The sequence below is a fragment of the Dama dama genome, chromosome 18, assembly GCF_033118175.1.
Source record: "Dama dama isolate Ldn47 chromosome 18, ASM3311817v1, whole genome shotgun sequence".
Lineage (NCBI taxonomy): Eukaryota > Metazoa > Chordata > Mammalia > Artiodactyla > Cervidae > Dama > Dama dama.
In genome coordinates, this window is record NC_083698.1 from 69,083,262 (window position 1) to 69,100,323 (window position 17,062).

Here is a 17,062-nt window from a genome sequence, read left to right on the forward strand (position 1 = left end):
TGCTTTAAGACTCCCTGAGCTGATTTTCTCTGAATATTTTGACTGTGCAGAATATAGTTTTTGACATTTGCTCAGAATTGTTTAGTTTTCTAGTCATTGAGGATGGCATCCCACAAGACAAACATTAACGGAGTTATAAACACCCTTTTGTAAATTTGTTTACATTCCTCTGATTCATGTTTGGACATGAAGCCCCTTCACTTATAAGATGGTTGGTTTTGACTTCCAAAAGAAAGTAGCATACATAAAAATAGAAACTTTAAATTTTGGCTTGCATTTATTGAAGTAACTCAAGTAGGTTCTTTAGGTTTTCCTGAGCTCTCACATCTGTGTACCAGTGAATCCTGAGAATACAGATATGGATCCAAGTGAACCTGGGAATCTAACTTTGACTCTTCAATAGTTATATGAGATATCAACAGGATTTGTTAAAAAACCAAAGTAAAACAATAAACTCCCCAAGACAAACATGACTGTCCTAATTGTAGCTGCTTTAAAAAAAATAAAGATGTTTAGAAGAGTGATTTTCTATAATTATGAAATGAAATGAAATATGATGTAGCAAGATTTCTCTTTGATTTAAAAATAGGAGAATACAAGTGAGTAGAGATTTACCTGGGTAACGGTTCTGTTGTTCAATGTCCATCGTACATAATAACGAATAGGGATCACAAGTGTGTAGAGGACATGAAGGAAGGCAAATCCCAGCGCTATCAAGCCAAGCTGTTTTCTGCAAAGCATCCAGTGGTCAAGCCAGTCGGGGAATCGGCGGTATTTTGTACCTCGGTACAGCTGCAGAATGGCAGCAATAACACCAGGGAGGTAAACCAAGGCGAGCAGTGTGAGTGCTGCTATCGGAAAGATACGATTTGGAATAGAAATAGGCAGACGGAATGTCCTGTCTGTTTTTTCATGAACATAAGGGTAGATTACTTCTCTTATTACACAGTAGAAAAAGAAGAAGACACACAGAACAGCAGACAAATAGAAGGGGAACTTCCACATTGGAAATAGTTGTAGTGGGTAGTTTTCAATTTCATTGGCTGCCACGAGAGATCCTTTATCCAATGGAGTAAGTCCAAGACTACGAACGACATCCATCACTCTTTGCTTGGCTTTGCTGTCATTTCCACAGATCAACACCTGGGTTAAAATAAGTAAATTTGTATTTATTCTTTCTTTATTAATGGAGGACGGTGTTATATAGTAGTTAACTTCTTCTGAAATAAGGCTGTAGAGTGAACATATTTAACGAGATAATGGTTTAGACTTGCACATGTACGTTGGATAGTTAAGTACCAGGATTTTAAGTTGAGAGTGGCTTTAGGCATAGCGCATTGATACGATTAGACTTGGTTTTCTGCAGTGCAGACAACTTGAGTTCTCTTCTGTATTTGTGGGTGCCATATCACTTACGGATTGCTTTTAATCTTGATGAATAAATGGAACCCATTTCATACAAAGTAACGGGAGTGGAAAGGATATCCATCAACAATTTAGTGGTGTTATTTTCTAGTACTGACAGGAGGCCTCTAGAGGTTGACACCATTGGGTTCTATCAAGCTAAAAGCTCAGGGTATAGATAATGGGAAATAAATCACTACAATTGGTTACCCTACTTCGTCAAACCTCAGAAAGCTATTCATGGCACATATTAGCAAAATAAAATATTTTCTTTTGGAATTATGTTTTGGAATCTTTGAGGTAAGTGCATATTAAGACATTTACTTTTTAAAGACGAAGTGTAGATCTATCTTGTAATCTTACCTGCCGACTTGCATCCAGTGCCCCTGACTGGAGAGCCCAGGCTGAGATGGTGTTAAATGCTTTTACCACGTGAGTTCCCGGCACCAACTGGGCAAGGTACTCTGCGTTTGACTCTGGATACTGATTGATTTTGAGGTTGTTGCTGACGTCGACCAATATTTTCCCATTGAGAACCTCGGTTAATTCTGTGAGAAAATCGTAATGTTCCCTGTGTATTGCTATGATTATAATGTCAGATTTCTGGGCCGCATCAGAGTAGCTCATGACCTCTGCACCATTGGGCAGCAGGCTGGACATCCGGGCGGTTCGACTTCCAAAAACAATAGAATAACCACACTGGAGCATTTTAAGTCCCAGTGATCTTCCAAAATCTCCAGTTCCAAAAATACATATAGTCTCTTGCTTTTCTGAAGAATGCATAGTGAGAGGAAATGCATCTGTAGAAATTTTCTCCATAACTGAAAGATAATCAAATACCCAAACAAAATATGAATGTTTTGGTAAAAACGAATGAAAATTATATCAAGGAAACAGTGATTGAGTGATGTTTGAATCTTCTGATGAATTATCTCAAGCACATTCCCTACAAAGTTTGGAAGGAGTAAAAACTGTCTCATATATTCTCATATGTCTTATTTAACAAAATCTTGTATTGGATAAAGAAATGCAGTGAAAACCTAAGACATTTACCAGTTGCAGTCTTAAACTGTGGCCGTGTATCACAATGATACTGCATTATTGAATACTTACAGTTCCCAAAGTTCTCAAGAGCAAAATCTGACAATGCACTAATATGGAAATTATAGACCAACTTATTTACGTTTACAGATGCAAAATCCCCAATTAACCAACAGTATCTGGTAGTCTGTTAAGAGACAGTGCACTTGGATGAGATAGGATTATTCTAAAAATGTAAAGATTAGTTCTATAAATTCAATATGAGAAGATCTATTAATAGAATACATCATATTAGAAGATTAAAGAGAAAAATATGACCATATTTATGTATGCTAAGTGGACCTACATTAAAATTTGACAGTTTTTCTTTATTTTTATTTAAAAAGGAACAAATAGATATTTCCTTAACATACAAAGTATCTTTCTCAACCTGAAATCTAGTTTCATACTTTAAAGAGAATTACTAGAAATATTCCTAATAAAGTCATAAACCAGATAAATATATATATCCTACATTATTGTTTGTATTCTAGCTAACACAATTATACTGGAGAAAGAAACTAGAGGTACAGAAATTCAAAAGGGTTTGTAGACAAACTGCAATCTTGGAAAACTCAAAAGTCAATTGAAAAAGTGCTGTACACATAAAAGCAATTCAATATCTTGTCTGGGCATTCAATTAATATCAATACTCTTCTCATATGAGAAAAATAAACCAGTTTGAAGATTTAATAGAAGAAAAGGCCCTATTTTTGGCTGCAACAAAATAGAGATAGTATTTAAGAATGAATTTAAGATACAGGGTATATATCAGGAAGATCCCCTGGAGAATGAAATGGCAATCCACTCCAATGTTCTTGTCTGGGAAATCCCATGGACAGAGGAGCCTGGTGGGCTAGAGTCCATGGGGTCAGAAAGAGTCAGAGATGACTTGGCAACTGAGCGTGCGCACGCACAAGATATGTACCAGATCCAAATGAAGAAAAATTTAAAATTCCCCTAAGACTCAGAAGATTCATGTAAATGGAAATGTACAGCATGTCTCTGGGTGGGTAGCCTCAGCTTCACAAAAATGTCAGTTTTCTCTTGTTTAATCTATACATTCTGAAAAGTGGGCTAGTTCTATTCTAATAAATAGAGGACCAGTTCTATTAAATATTTAAATATTTTAAATATAAAATATCCTGCCGCTGTCACAGGAATAACAAATATTCAGTTGGAATAGAGTAAAAAAATAATCAGAAATGAACCTAAATTTATATGATAATGATGAGCATCTCAAGTCAATGTAGAAAAGATGGCTTATTCAGTAGCTAATATTATGACAACTAAATAACCAATTGGAAGAAAAAGTTTAATCTATACTCACACTTTTCCCCAAGGTAAATTTAAAATATATTAAGACTTGAAATGTATTTTTTTTTTTAAAGAAATGAACCTATAATAGAACTGTAAGAGGCCATGGAAAATTATTTTATAACCTTAGAAGGGAAAGGTTATAAACTTTATGACTTCAATATAGTAAAAGATTTCTTGAGGGAGGGAGCTAAGATGGTGGAGGAATAGGACGGGAAGACCACTTTCTCCCCCACAAATTCATCAAAAGAACATTTGAGCCCAGAGCAAACTACACAAAACAACTTCTGATCACTAGCAGAGGACATCAGGCACCCAGAAAAGCAGCCCATTGTCTTTGAAAGGAGGTAGGACAAAATATAAAAGATAAAAAGAGAGACAAAAGAGTTAGGGACAGAGGTCCGTCCCAGGAAGGGAGACTTAATAGAGAAAGTTTCCAAACAACAGGAAAACCTCTCACTGGCAGGTCTGGGGGAAGATTTCAAATCTCGGAGGGCAACCTAACTGGGAGGAAAAATAAATAAAACCCACAGATTACATGCCTAAAAGCAACTCCCAGCAGAAAAGTACCCCAGGTGCTCGCATCCGCCACCAGCAAGTGGGGGCTGAACAGACAGGAGTGGGTGGCATTGCTTAGGGTAAGGACCTGGCCTGAATGCCCTGAGGGCATTCTGAGGGAGCTAACCTGAGATAGCAACTTAAACTGTGGAATAGCAAGAGAGAGAGAATTAACCTGCGAGAAGCCCTAAACTAAGGCACTGCAGGCCTGTTCACAGAACAAAAGACTGAGCAATAACAGAGAAGAGCTAGCCGGTTGCAGACTGGCCCATCCCCTGCCGGAGGTAGGGGGGAGGCGGGCTGCCAGCCAGAGCCAGAAAGAGGCAAACTCAGCGCCAGAGACAGCATCCCCTACCAAACTGCCAACAGATTTCCCGTTTCTAACCAAAGACTTCCTGAGATTCTGGATGGTTGACATCCGCTGGGAGGGTCGCAGCCAGAGATCAGCTCCCCAGAAGAGACACAAGGCGCGCCTGACCGCCCCGGAAACTGAGGCAGGGATGGGGAGGGGAAAAGGCACTCTGCACCTGGCAAGTGCTCATCAAGCTCCTGATTGCTTGAGCTGCTCCGATGGGGAAGGCACAAAACGTAGGTCCAACCGAGTCTGGGCCTTTGTGGAGTACCCAAATATCTGAACCTGAGCGGCTTAGGCCTGGGAAGTGCATGCAACTCAGGGCCTGCTCCCTATAGAGCAGCCTGGAGCCTGAGCAGTGTAAAGGGGGGAAGTGCACACACTGCAAGCGGGGGCAAACCCAGCATGGCCAGAACACTGCAAATGCTCCCCACACAACCCAGTGACATTTGTCTGCAGTGCCCCTCCCTCCCCACAGCACGACTGAACAAGCGAACCTAAACAAGAGACCACCTCCGCCCACTTGTGTCAGGGCGGAAATTAGACTCTGTAGAGACCTGCAAACAGAAGCCAAAAAAACAAAGGGAACCGTTTTAGAAGTGACAGGTGCAACAGATTAAAATCCCTGTAGTTAACACCGACTACACTGGAAGGGGCCTATAGATATTGAGAATTATAAGCTGGAAAAAGGAACTATCTGAAATTGAACTGAACCCACACTGCCTGCAACAGCTCCAGAGAAATTCCTAGATATATTTTCACTACTATTATTATTTTTTTTAATTAAAAAAATTTTTTTTTCATTTTTAAAAAATCCTCTATTACACCTCTATTACTCATTAATTTTCATTTTTATAACCCACTATAACCTTGCAAAAAAAAAGGACCCTATTTTTAAAGCAAACTTCATATATATTTCTTAAATTTTTTTTTAATATTGTATTTTTAAGAGTCTAACCTCTACTCTAGATTTTTAATCTTTGTTTTTCAGTATTTTATATCAATTTTGGACATTTAAGAATCCAATCTTCAGTACCCATTGTTACTCAGGAGTGTGATTACTGGTTTGATTACTCTCTCCCCCTTTTGACTCTCCTTTTTCTCCCCCAAATCACCTCTATTTCCTCCCCGCCCTTCTCTTCTCAATCCAATTCTGTGAATCTCTGTGGGTGTTCTGGGCCACAGAGAACACTTAGGGAACAGAGTACTGCCTAGATCTGTCTCTCTCCTCTTGAGTCCCCCTTTTTCTCCTCCTGCGCACCTCTACCTCTTACCCCCCTCTCCCATTCTTCATGTAACTCTGTGAACCACTCTGGGTGTCCCTCACTGTGGAGAATCTTTTCACCATTAACCTAGAAGTTTTATTATCAATGCTGTAAGGATGGAGAAGCCTTGAGGCTAATGAAAGAATAAGACTGAAATCCGGAGGCAGGAGACTTAAGCCCAAAATATGAGAACACCAGAGAATTCCTGAATATAGGTAACATTAATTAATCAGAGATCATCCAAAAGCCTCCATACCTACACTGAAACCACCCACCACACAAGAGCCAGTAAGTCCCAGAGCAAGATATACCACGCAAATTCTCCAGCAACGCAGGAACATAGCCCTGAGCGTCAATATACAGGCTGCCCAAAGCCACACCAAACCCATAGATCCATCTCAAAACTCACTACTGGACACTCCATTGCACTCCGGAGAGAAGAAACCCAACTCCACCCACCAGAACACCGATGCAAGCTTCCCTAACCAGGAAACCTTGACAAGCCAATCGTCCAACCCCACCCACTGGGAGAAACCTCCACCATAAAAAGGAACCACAGACTACCACATACAGAAAGGCCACCCCAAACACAGCAATCTAAATAAGATGAAAAGGCAGCGAAATACCCAGCAGGTAAAGGAACACGAAAAATGCCCACCAAGCCAAACAAAAGAGGAGGAGATAGGGAATCTACCTGAACAAGAATTTAGAATAATGATAATAAAAATGATCCAAAATCTTGAAAACAAAATGGAATTACAGATAAATAGCCTGGAGACAAGGATTGAGAAGATGCAAGAAGTGTTTTACAAGGACCTAGAAGAAATAAAAAAGAGTCAATTAAAAATGAATAATGCAATAAATGAGATCAAAAACACTCTGGAGGGAACCAACAGTAGAATAACGGAGGCAGAAGGTAGGGTAAGTGAGGTAGAAGATAAAATGGTGGAAATAAATGAAGCAGAGAGGAAAAAAGAAAAAAGAATCAAAAGAAACAAGGACAACCTCAGGGACCTCTGGGACAATGTGAAATGCCCCAACATTCAAATCATAGGAGTCCCAGAAGAAGAAGATAAAAAGAAAGGCCATGAGAAAATACTCGAGGAGATAGTAGCTGAAAACTTCCCCAAAATGGGGAAGGAAAGAGTCACACAAGTCCAAGAAACCCAGAGAGTCCCAAACAGGGTAAACCCAAGGGGAAACACCCCAGGAGACATGTTAATCAAATTAACAGACATCAAACACAAAGAACAAATATTAAAAGCAGCAAGGGAGAAACAATGAATAATACACAAGGGGATTCTCATAAGGATAACAGCTGATCTTTCAATAGAAACTCTTCAGGCCAGAAGAGGATGGCAGGACATACTTAAAGTAATGAAAGAGAATAACCTACAACCCAGATTACTGTATCCAGCGAGGATCTCATTCAGATATGAAGGAGAATTCAAAAGCTTTACAGACAAGCAAAAGCTGAGAGAATTCAGCACCACCAAACCATCTCTTCAACAAATGCTAAAGGATCTTCTCTAGATAGGAAACACAGAAATGTTGTATAAACGCGAACCCAAAACAACAAAGTAAATGGCAACGGGACCATACTTATCAATAATTACCTGAAATAATGAGTTGAATGCCCCAAGCAAAAGACAAAGACTGGCTGAATGGATACAAAAGCAAGACCCTGATATATGCTGTCTACAAGAGACCCACCTCAAAACAAGGGACACATACAGACTGAAAGTGAAGGGCTGGAAAAAATATTTCACGCAAACAGAGACCAAAAGAAAGCAGGAGTCGCAATACTCATATCAGATAAAATAGACTTTAAAATAAAGGCTGTGAAAATAGACAAAGAAGGACAGTACATAATGATTGAAGGATCAATCCAAGAAGAAGATATAACAATTATAAATATATATGCACCCAACATAGGAGCACCACAATATGTAAGGCGAATGCTAATAAGTATGAAAGGGGAAATTAACAATAATACAATAATAGTGGGAGACTTTAATACCCCACTCACACCTATGGATAGATAAACTAAACAGAAAATTCACAAGGAAACACAAACTTTAAATGACACAATGGACCAGCTAGACCTAATTGATATCTATAGGAAATTTCACCCCAAAACAATCAATTTCACCTTTTTCTCAAGTGCACATGGAACCTTCTCCAGAATAGATCACATCCTGGGCCATAAATCTAGCCTTGGTAAATTCAAAAGAATTGAAATCATTCCAGTCATCTTTTCTGAACACAATGCAGTAAGATTAGATCTCAATAACAGGAAAAAAAAAATTAGAAATTCAAACATATGGAGGCTAAATGACACGCTTCTGAATAACCACAAATCATAGAAGAAATCAAAAAAGAAACCAAAATATGCATAGAAACGAATGAAAATGAAAACACAACAACCCAAAACCTATGGGACACTGTAAAAGGGGAAGGCTTATAGCAATACAGGCTTACCTCAAGAAACAAGAAAAAAAGTCAAATAAATAAGCTAACTCTACACCTAAAGCAACTAGAGAAGGAAGAAATGAAGAACCCCAGGGTTAGTAGAAGGAAAGAAATCTTAAAAATTAGGGCAGAAATAATTGCAAAAGAAACAAAAGGGACCGTAGCAAAAATCAACAAAGCTAAAAGCTGGTTTTTCAAAAAGATAAATAAAATTGACAAACCATTAGCCAGACTCATCAAGAAACAAAGAGAGAAAAACCAAATCAACAAAATTAGAAATGAAAATGGAGAGATCACAACAGACAACACAGAAATACAAAAGGTCATAAGAGACTATTACCGGCAGCTATATGCCAATAAAGTGGACAACTTGGAAGAAATGGACAAATGCTTAGAAAAGTATAACTTTCCAAAACTGAACCAGGAAGAAATAGAAGAAATCTTAACAGACCCATCACAAGCATGGAAATCAAAACTGTAATCAGAAATCTTCCAGCAAACAAAAGCCCAGGACTAGATGGCTTCACAGCTGAATTCTACCAAAAATTTAGAGAAGAGCTAACACTTATTTTACTCAAACTCTTCCAGAAAATTGCAGAAGATCAACTTCCAAACTCATTCTATGAGGCCACCATCCCCCTAATACCAAAACCAGACAAAGATGTCACACACACACACACACATAAAAGAAAACTACAGGCCAATATCATTGATGAACATAGATGCAAAAATCCTTAACAAAATTCTAGCAAACAAAATCCAACAACATATTAAAAAGATCATACATCATGACCAAGTGGGCTTTATCCCAAGGAATGCAAGGATTCTTTAATATCCGCAGATCAGTCAATGTAATATACCACATTAACAAATTGAAAGATAAACACCATATGATTATCTCAATAGATGCAGAAAAAAGCCTTTGACAAAATTCAACATCCATTTATGATTAAAAAAACTCTCCAGAAAGCAGGAATAGAAGGAACATACCTCAACATAATAAAAGCTATATATGACAAACCCACAGCAAACATTATCCTCAATGGTGAAAAATTGAAAGCATTTCCCCTAAAGTCAGGAACAAGACAAGGGTGCCCACTCTCACCACTACTATTCAACATAGTTATGGAAGTGTTGGCCACAGCAATCAGAGCAGAAAAAGAAATAAAAGGCATCCAGATAGGAAAAGAAGAAGTGAAACTCTCACTGTTTGCAGATGACATGATCCTCTACATAGAAAACCCTAAAGACTCTACCAGAAAATTACTAGAGCTAATCAATGAATATAGTAAATTTGCATGATATAAAATTAACACACAGAAATCCCTTGCATTCCTATACACTAACAATGAGAAAACAGAAAGAGAAATTAAGGAAACAATACCATTCACCATTGCAGCAAAAAGAATAGAATACTTAGGAGTATATCTACCTAAAGAAACAAAAGACCTATATATAGAAAACTATAAAACACTGGTGAAAGAAATCAAAGAGTACACAAATAGATGGAGAAATATACTGTGTTCATGAATTGGAAGAATCAATATTGTGAAAATGACTATACTATGCAAAGTAATCTATAGATTCATATGCAATCCCTATCAAGATACCAATGATATTTTTCACAGAACTACAAAAAATAATTTCACAATTTCTATGGAAATCCAAAAACAAACAAACAAACAAACAAAAAAAAAACCTCGAATAGCCAAAGCACTCTCGAGAAAGAAGAAAGGAACTGGAGGAATCAACCTGCATGACTTCAGGCTCTACTACAAAGCCACAGTCATCAAGACAGTATGGTACTGGCACAAAGACAGAAATATAGATCAATGGAACAGAATAGAAAGCCCAGAGATAAATCCATGTACCTACAGACACCTTATCTTTGACAAAGGAGGCAAGAATATACAATGGAAAAAAGACAACCTCTTTAGCAAGTGATGCTGGGGAAACTGGTCAACCACTAGTAAAAGAATAAAACTAGAACACCTTCTAACACCATACACAAAAATAAACTCAAAATGGCTTAAAGATATAAATGTAAGACCATAAACTATAAAACTCCTAGAGGAGAACATAGGCAAAACACTCTCCGACATAAATCACAGCAAGGTCCTCTATGACCCACCTCCCAGAATATTGGAAATAAAAGCAAAAATAAACAAATGGGACCTAATTAAACTTAAAAGCTTCTGCACAACAAAGGAAACTACAAGCAAGGTGAAAAGAGAGCCTTCAGAATGGGAGAAAATAATAACAAATGAAGCAACAGACAAAGGATTAATCTCAAAAATACACAAGCAACTCCTGCAGCTCAATTCCAGAAAAATAAATGACCCAATCAAAAAATGGACCAAAGATCTAAACAGACATTTCTCCAAAGAAGATATACAGATGGCTAACAAACACATGAAAAGATGCTCAACATCACTCATTATCAGAGAAATGCAAATCAAAACTACAATGAGGTAACATTACATGCCAGTCAGAATGACTACTATCCAAAAGTCTACAAGCAATAAATTCTGGAGAGGGTGTGGAGAAAAGGGAACCCTCTTACACTGTTGGTGGGAATGCAAACTTGTACAGCCACTATGGAGAACAGTGTGGAGATTCCTTAAAAAACTGGAAATAGAATTGCCATATGACCCAGCAATCCCACTCCTGGGCATACACACCAAGGAAACCAGAATGGAAAGAGACACGTGTACCTCAATGTTCATCGCAGCACCGTTTATAATAGCCAGGACATAAAAGCAACCTAGATGCCCATCAGCAGATGAATGGATAAGAAAGCTGTGGTACATATACAGAATGGAATATTATTCAGCCATTAAAAAGAATACATTTGAATCAGTTCTAATGAGATGGATGAAACTGGAACCTGTTATACAGAGTGAAGTAAGCCAGAAAGATAAACACCAATACAGTATACTAATGCATATATATGGAATTTAGAAAGGTGGTAATGATAATCCTATATGCAAGATAGAAAAAGAGACACAGATGTATAGAACAGACTTTTGGACTCTATGGGAGAAGGTGAGAATAGCATTGAAACATGTATTTTATCAAGTGTGAAACAGATCGCCCGTCCAGGTTGGATGCATGAGACAAGTGCTCAGGGCTGGTGCACTGGGATGACCCAGAGGGATGGGATGGGGAGGGAGGTGGGAGGGGGGATCGGGATGGGAAACACATGTAAATCCATGGCTGATTCATGTCAATGTATGGCAAAACCACTACAATTTGTAAAGTAATTAGCCTCCAACTAATAAAAATAAAGGAAAAAAAAAGATTTCTTAATATTACCCAATGTAAAAGAAATGCAGGGCAAAACTGAACTGATATAGTTATAAACCATCTGACTGTGTTGCTTTTTAAGATTTTGAAATTTAAATAATAAATCAAATAAAATTTCTTGAAGTTTTTATGATCTAATAAAATCATCTAGGATACTCTCTCCATTTTCAAAGAATATTATTTCTTATTTTGATTCTGAATTTTCTCAAAAAATTTCTCTTCCCAATATTTAGTGTATAGTGTAAGGTTTTAGTTAATCTTTTTTGGGGGGGCGGTGGGTGGTAGTCTCTTGTGTTCAGTGATGCCTCCTCAGTGCTAAAAAGAGCACTGACTGTGATGGACCAGGCACTTGTTGATAAATATTTGTGGGATGATAGTGGAGGGGTGGATCGTTGGAGTTCTAAGCTGCAGTTATTCCCTATATGTCAGGCACAGTGAGAGGTACATGATGAAGAGGAAGCTGAATGAGAATAGGCTGAACACTGGGAGGAAGGGAGGAGTAAAGAGAGAGAGAGGTTGGTGGGCGAGAGGTATTAAGGACATTACTTCTTTCACCCAAGTGGATTTAAAGTAAAACTCCACGAATTTGATGTGGAATTTCAAACCAGACCTAATCACTATTCACTTCCGACATAGTGAATTTCATGCAGATTGCAGAGCATATTAAGCTTTCACCTTTTTAAAAGAAGTTCAGAAATTTGCCCTTTTCATTTTAGTCTATGGAAAATACCTGAATTTTTTTGTTTTTGTTTGTTTTTATCCAAGCGTAGTTAATTCACAATATTGTGTTAGTTTCAGGGTATAGCAAATATATGTGTGTGTGTGTATTCTTTTTCATATTCTTTTCCATTATAGTTTTTTACGAGATGTTGAATATAGTTCCCTGTGCTATACAATCAGTCCTTGTTCATCTACTATATATATATATAAACAATAATATATATATTATTGTTTATATGTTAATCCCAAACTCCTAATTTATCTCCCCTACCTACTACCCCTCTGCTTTGATAACCATCCATTTTGTTTTCTACACCTGTGAGTCTATTTCTTTTTTGTAAATAAATTTATTAGTATCATTTTTAAAAGATTCCACATTTAAGTGATACCATATGATGTTTGTCTTTGTCCAAATTACTTTGGGGTCTTCCCAGGTGGTGCTAGTGGCAAAGAACTTGCCTGACAATGCAAGAGATATAAGAGATGTGAGTTTGATCCCTGGTCAGGATGATCCCTTGGAGGAGGGCATGGCAGCCCACTTCAGTATTCTTGCTTAGAGAATCCCATGGTCAGGGGAGCCTGGCCAGCTATCGTCCATAGGGTAGAAAAGAGTTGGACCCCTCTGAAGCGACTTAGCATGCTGGTCCATCTGTGTTTCATTACTTCATTCTTTTTTTTCATTGTTTCTTTATTTCAGTGCATCCAAATTAAATTATGTTATTCTTTTTTTATGACTGGCTAATAATTCCAGTGTTTATGTATACAATGTCTTCTTTATCCATTCATCTCTTGATGGATGTTTAGGTTTTTCCCTTGTATTGTCTATTGTAAATAGTGCTTCTATGGGAACGCATGTATCTTTTCAAATTAGAAAAAAGGAATTCTTACATGAGCTTATCTGAAGGTGTGTATTAATATCTATAACACAGGCAGATCATTCAGACTTTTATAAGGAGTCAGAAGTTATAGAGAAAAGGGACAAGACATACAAGACTTTTCTAAACTTCCACAGAAACTCTTTGAATAATTGATTTAACCACAACAACTGAATTATTTTATAAACTAGCCGATGACTGATATCCTGAACTGTATCAGAGAAGGGTGTGACTTTATACAAGAAAGCACCTGGAGATGATGAGAGCCTATCATATGGAAACACAGCTATGCCTTTGAAAAACTCTTAGCATCTTCAAATGCAAACTAGTGTAGCAATTTACATTATATTTCTAATCAGTTAACAATTAGTTGTTATAACTCAAACCTCAAACTGCTTAATTTTTTAAGCAGTTGATGCCTTAATTTTTTACTTTGTGAAACTGGTTTGTAAGTAAATTGAAAGAATGCCAGTGTGCCTGTCTGTTCTATCACTTTTTTTTCATTATTTGTCCTAGTATATTATTTTTCTCTCTTCTATATTGGAATGAACATTTGCAAGCAAAATACAGATTTGACAAAGTTGCTGGTGTCCTGCAGTGAGATGGATGATGTCTTTATTGACATATTCTCGTTTGGATCATCTTAATCATTGGAGAGAGAGTCCAGACTTTATTTTGATCATGTGGCCCCCACATGCATCTATTCTAAACTTTCATAAACTTAAAAAGCACTGAAGATATTAATTACACTACACTAGTATTTTGTTCTTTACTTATTAGTGTGTGACCTTGGGCAAATTACTCAAGCTCTTTGTGTTTTAGTTAGGTTATCTTTGAAATGAGAGCTCTATGGTACCTACTTTAGAGACATTGTAAGGGCCAGATGAATTAATGTATCCTAGAACAATTCTTGAGACATGATAAGTACTCAATAAGCTGGCCATTCTTAAGATAATATTTAATATGCTATAATTTAATCTAATTCATTTCCATTCAGTCACTCAGTCGTGTCTGACTCTTTGTGACCCCATGAACTGCAGCACACCAGGCCTCCCTGTCCATCACCAACTCCTGGAGTCCACCCAAACCCATGTCCATTGTGTTGGTGATGCCATCCAACCATCTCATCCTCTGTCGTCCCCTTCTCCTTCTGCTCTCAATCTTTCCTAGCATCAGGGTCTTTTCAAATGAGTCAGCTCTTCGCATCAGGTGACCAAAGTATTGGAGTTTCAGCTTCAACATCAGTCCTTCCAATGAACACCCAGGACTGATTTCCTTTAGGATGGACTGGTTGCAATCTAATTAGTCAATCTATTAATGATCTAATTAATATAGTATTTATGTAAATTCTATAAATTAAGGGTTCATTATGCTTCTATAAATGTGATTATTGAAAACACATCAAATTTATTTGAAATAACATTCAGTAATTTTTAAGAAACTTCTGTTTTCCCCCCTTGTTATTTACTCTCGAGGTTGTGTCTAACTCTTTTATGACCCCATGGACTGTAGCCCACCAGGCTCTTTTGTCTATAGGATTTCCCAGGCATGAATACTGGAGTGGGTTGCTATTTCCTTCTCCAGGGGATCTTCCTGACCCAGGGATCGAAACTGCACCTCCTACATTGCAGGCAGATTCTTTACCACTGAGCCACCTGGGAAGCCCTGTCCCCGCTTATTTCTTATAAGTAAAACCATGTATGAAATGGCTTCAGCACATAAGAATTTATCAAAACATAGATGTAAAAACAGCTCAAGTGTGAATTTCCCCCATTTGTAATTCTTTCACATTTTAATATTTCCCTCTTAAAATGCAGCTGGAAATCCAATATAATACACTTGGGCTGTTACCCCAACCATTAAAATTTATTTTCACTCTTAAATCTTCAGAGACATCCCTGGGCAAATTGAAGATACAGAAACAATAAGGAGATATTAAAATATCACTGATGGAGTTAATAGAAAGAAATACAGTTATTCCACTGGGCAGTTAGTCACTCTGTATTAAGTTATAGAAGTTGTAAGTTTGATAATTGTGTTGCATACACCTTGAGTTGCACTTCAAATCCTGCTGGTTCTATTTCTAGTCACTGAAATAACTGAGCAATAACTGAGCTCCGCTCTGTTTCCACTGCCTAACAGAAGCTCACTTTTGGGCTTTAAACCTTTTATCTCTTGATCTTTGTTCTGGGCTTCTCTGAAACCCGTACCTGTTTGGCACTCAGACATGTACAACCCATGGTGCCATCAGAGGGCAGTGGAAGCCATGGATAAGGGCTTCCCTTTTCATTGTCTGGAACACAGTTCTGACACATTTCATAAGGCTTCTTGGGAAGTCCCAGAGCAATTCTGGAAGTCCCAGAGCAATAGAGCACCACTCATCTGTGTGTGCCAAGTCGCCTCAGTCATGTCTGACTCTTTGCAACCCCATGGGCTATAGCCTGCCTGGCTCCTCTGTCCATGGGAATTCTCCAGGCAAGAATACTGGATAGAGTGGGTTGCCATTTCCTCCTCCAGGGAATCTTCCTGACCCACGGATCAAACCCGCATCTCTTATGTCTCCTGCATTGGCGTGTGGGTTCTTACCACGAGCATCAACTGGGAAGCCCTCACTCATCTGTAACAGTGGCCAACTTAATGGGCTCTTGTCCTGTCTTTCCCATGTTCCCTGTTTTAAGCCCTTCGCCCCTCTTTCCTTCTCTTTGCAATCACTTCTGTAATAAACTATCTGCATGCAAACCTTCGTCACAGGCTCTGCTTGCAAATCAACCCAGGGTAATACAATATTTTGATTATTATTATTATGTTTTTATGATACAAGAAAAATGATCAGACCTAAGGTTACCATAACTAGGATGATGAAATAGATGTTAAAAATAAAATGTTAATTTTCTGGAAGAATTAGATTCCACATTCTTGAAAAAAATAACGTAACGATAGGAGTTCATGAAAATGAGATGTACGCATACTCTAAACCACAAGGGAGATCTTGTTAAGGGTGTGTTTTACAGGAAGTACTAGGTAAAGAAGGAAGTTATACCCATTTCAGACTATTTGTAACTCAAAATAACTCCCACTTATAAACATGGATTTATGGAGGTAGTAAGGCTCCTTGTTTAAAGACTTGGGGAAAAAAACAAAAACAAAAAAAAACTTTCCTAGTACTCTTTTATTCACAGATGTAGGATGGAGAGAATAAAGAAAATAAGGAAGGTGGTAAACAGGAAGCAGAGTTATTAAGGGAAAGTTGGGGTAACTTCAGTTCAGTTCAGTTCGGTTCAGTCGCTCAGTCATGTCTGACTCTTTGCAACTCCATGAATCGCATCACACCAGGCCTCCCTGTCCATCACCAACTCTTGGAGTCTACTTAGTTATGGCTAAATTATGGCAAAGTGGTCTCCTTCCTTCAGCTCTTTGCAGACCTCAGTTACATAACAGGAAGGAAAACAAGACTATCCCCTGGTTTGGAAAATCTCCAGGTTTTGGCTTCCCTGGTGGCTCAGATGGTAAAGAGTCTGCCTGCAGTGTGCGAGACCCAGGTTCAATCCTTTGGTCGGGAAGATCCCATGGAGAAGGAAATGGCAACCCACTCCAGTATTCTTGCCTGGCAAATCCCATGGATGGAGAAGCCTGGCAGGCTACAGTCCATGGGGCTGTGAAGAGTTGGACACAACTGAGCGACTTCACTTTGCCTCCTCTGGAAGCATTTCCCA

At 38.1% G+C, this 17,062-nt stretch overlaps 1 protein-coding gene across 1 annotated transcript in view; it reads right to left on the reverse strand.

The window, feature by feature from the left end:
- The window catches only part of STEAP4 (STEAP4 metalloreductase), a 31,962-nt gene that overhangs the window by 6,156 nt on the left and 8,744 nt on the right, over window positions 1-17,062 (reverse strand). Inside the window, exons 2-3 of the mRNA XM_061165540.1 lie at window positions 1,768-2,225; window positions 616-1,143 (exon numbers count right to left, since the gene is read on the reverse strand). Of these exons, the coding sequence (XP_061021523.1) occupies window positions 616-1,143; window positions 1,768-2,223 (984 nt within the window). The 5' untranslated portion in view covers window positions 2,224-2,225. The remainder of the gene's footprint in view (window positions 1-615; window positions 1,144-1,767; window positions 2,226-17,062) is intronic.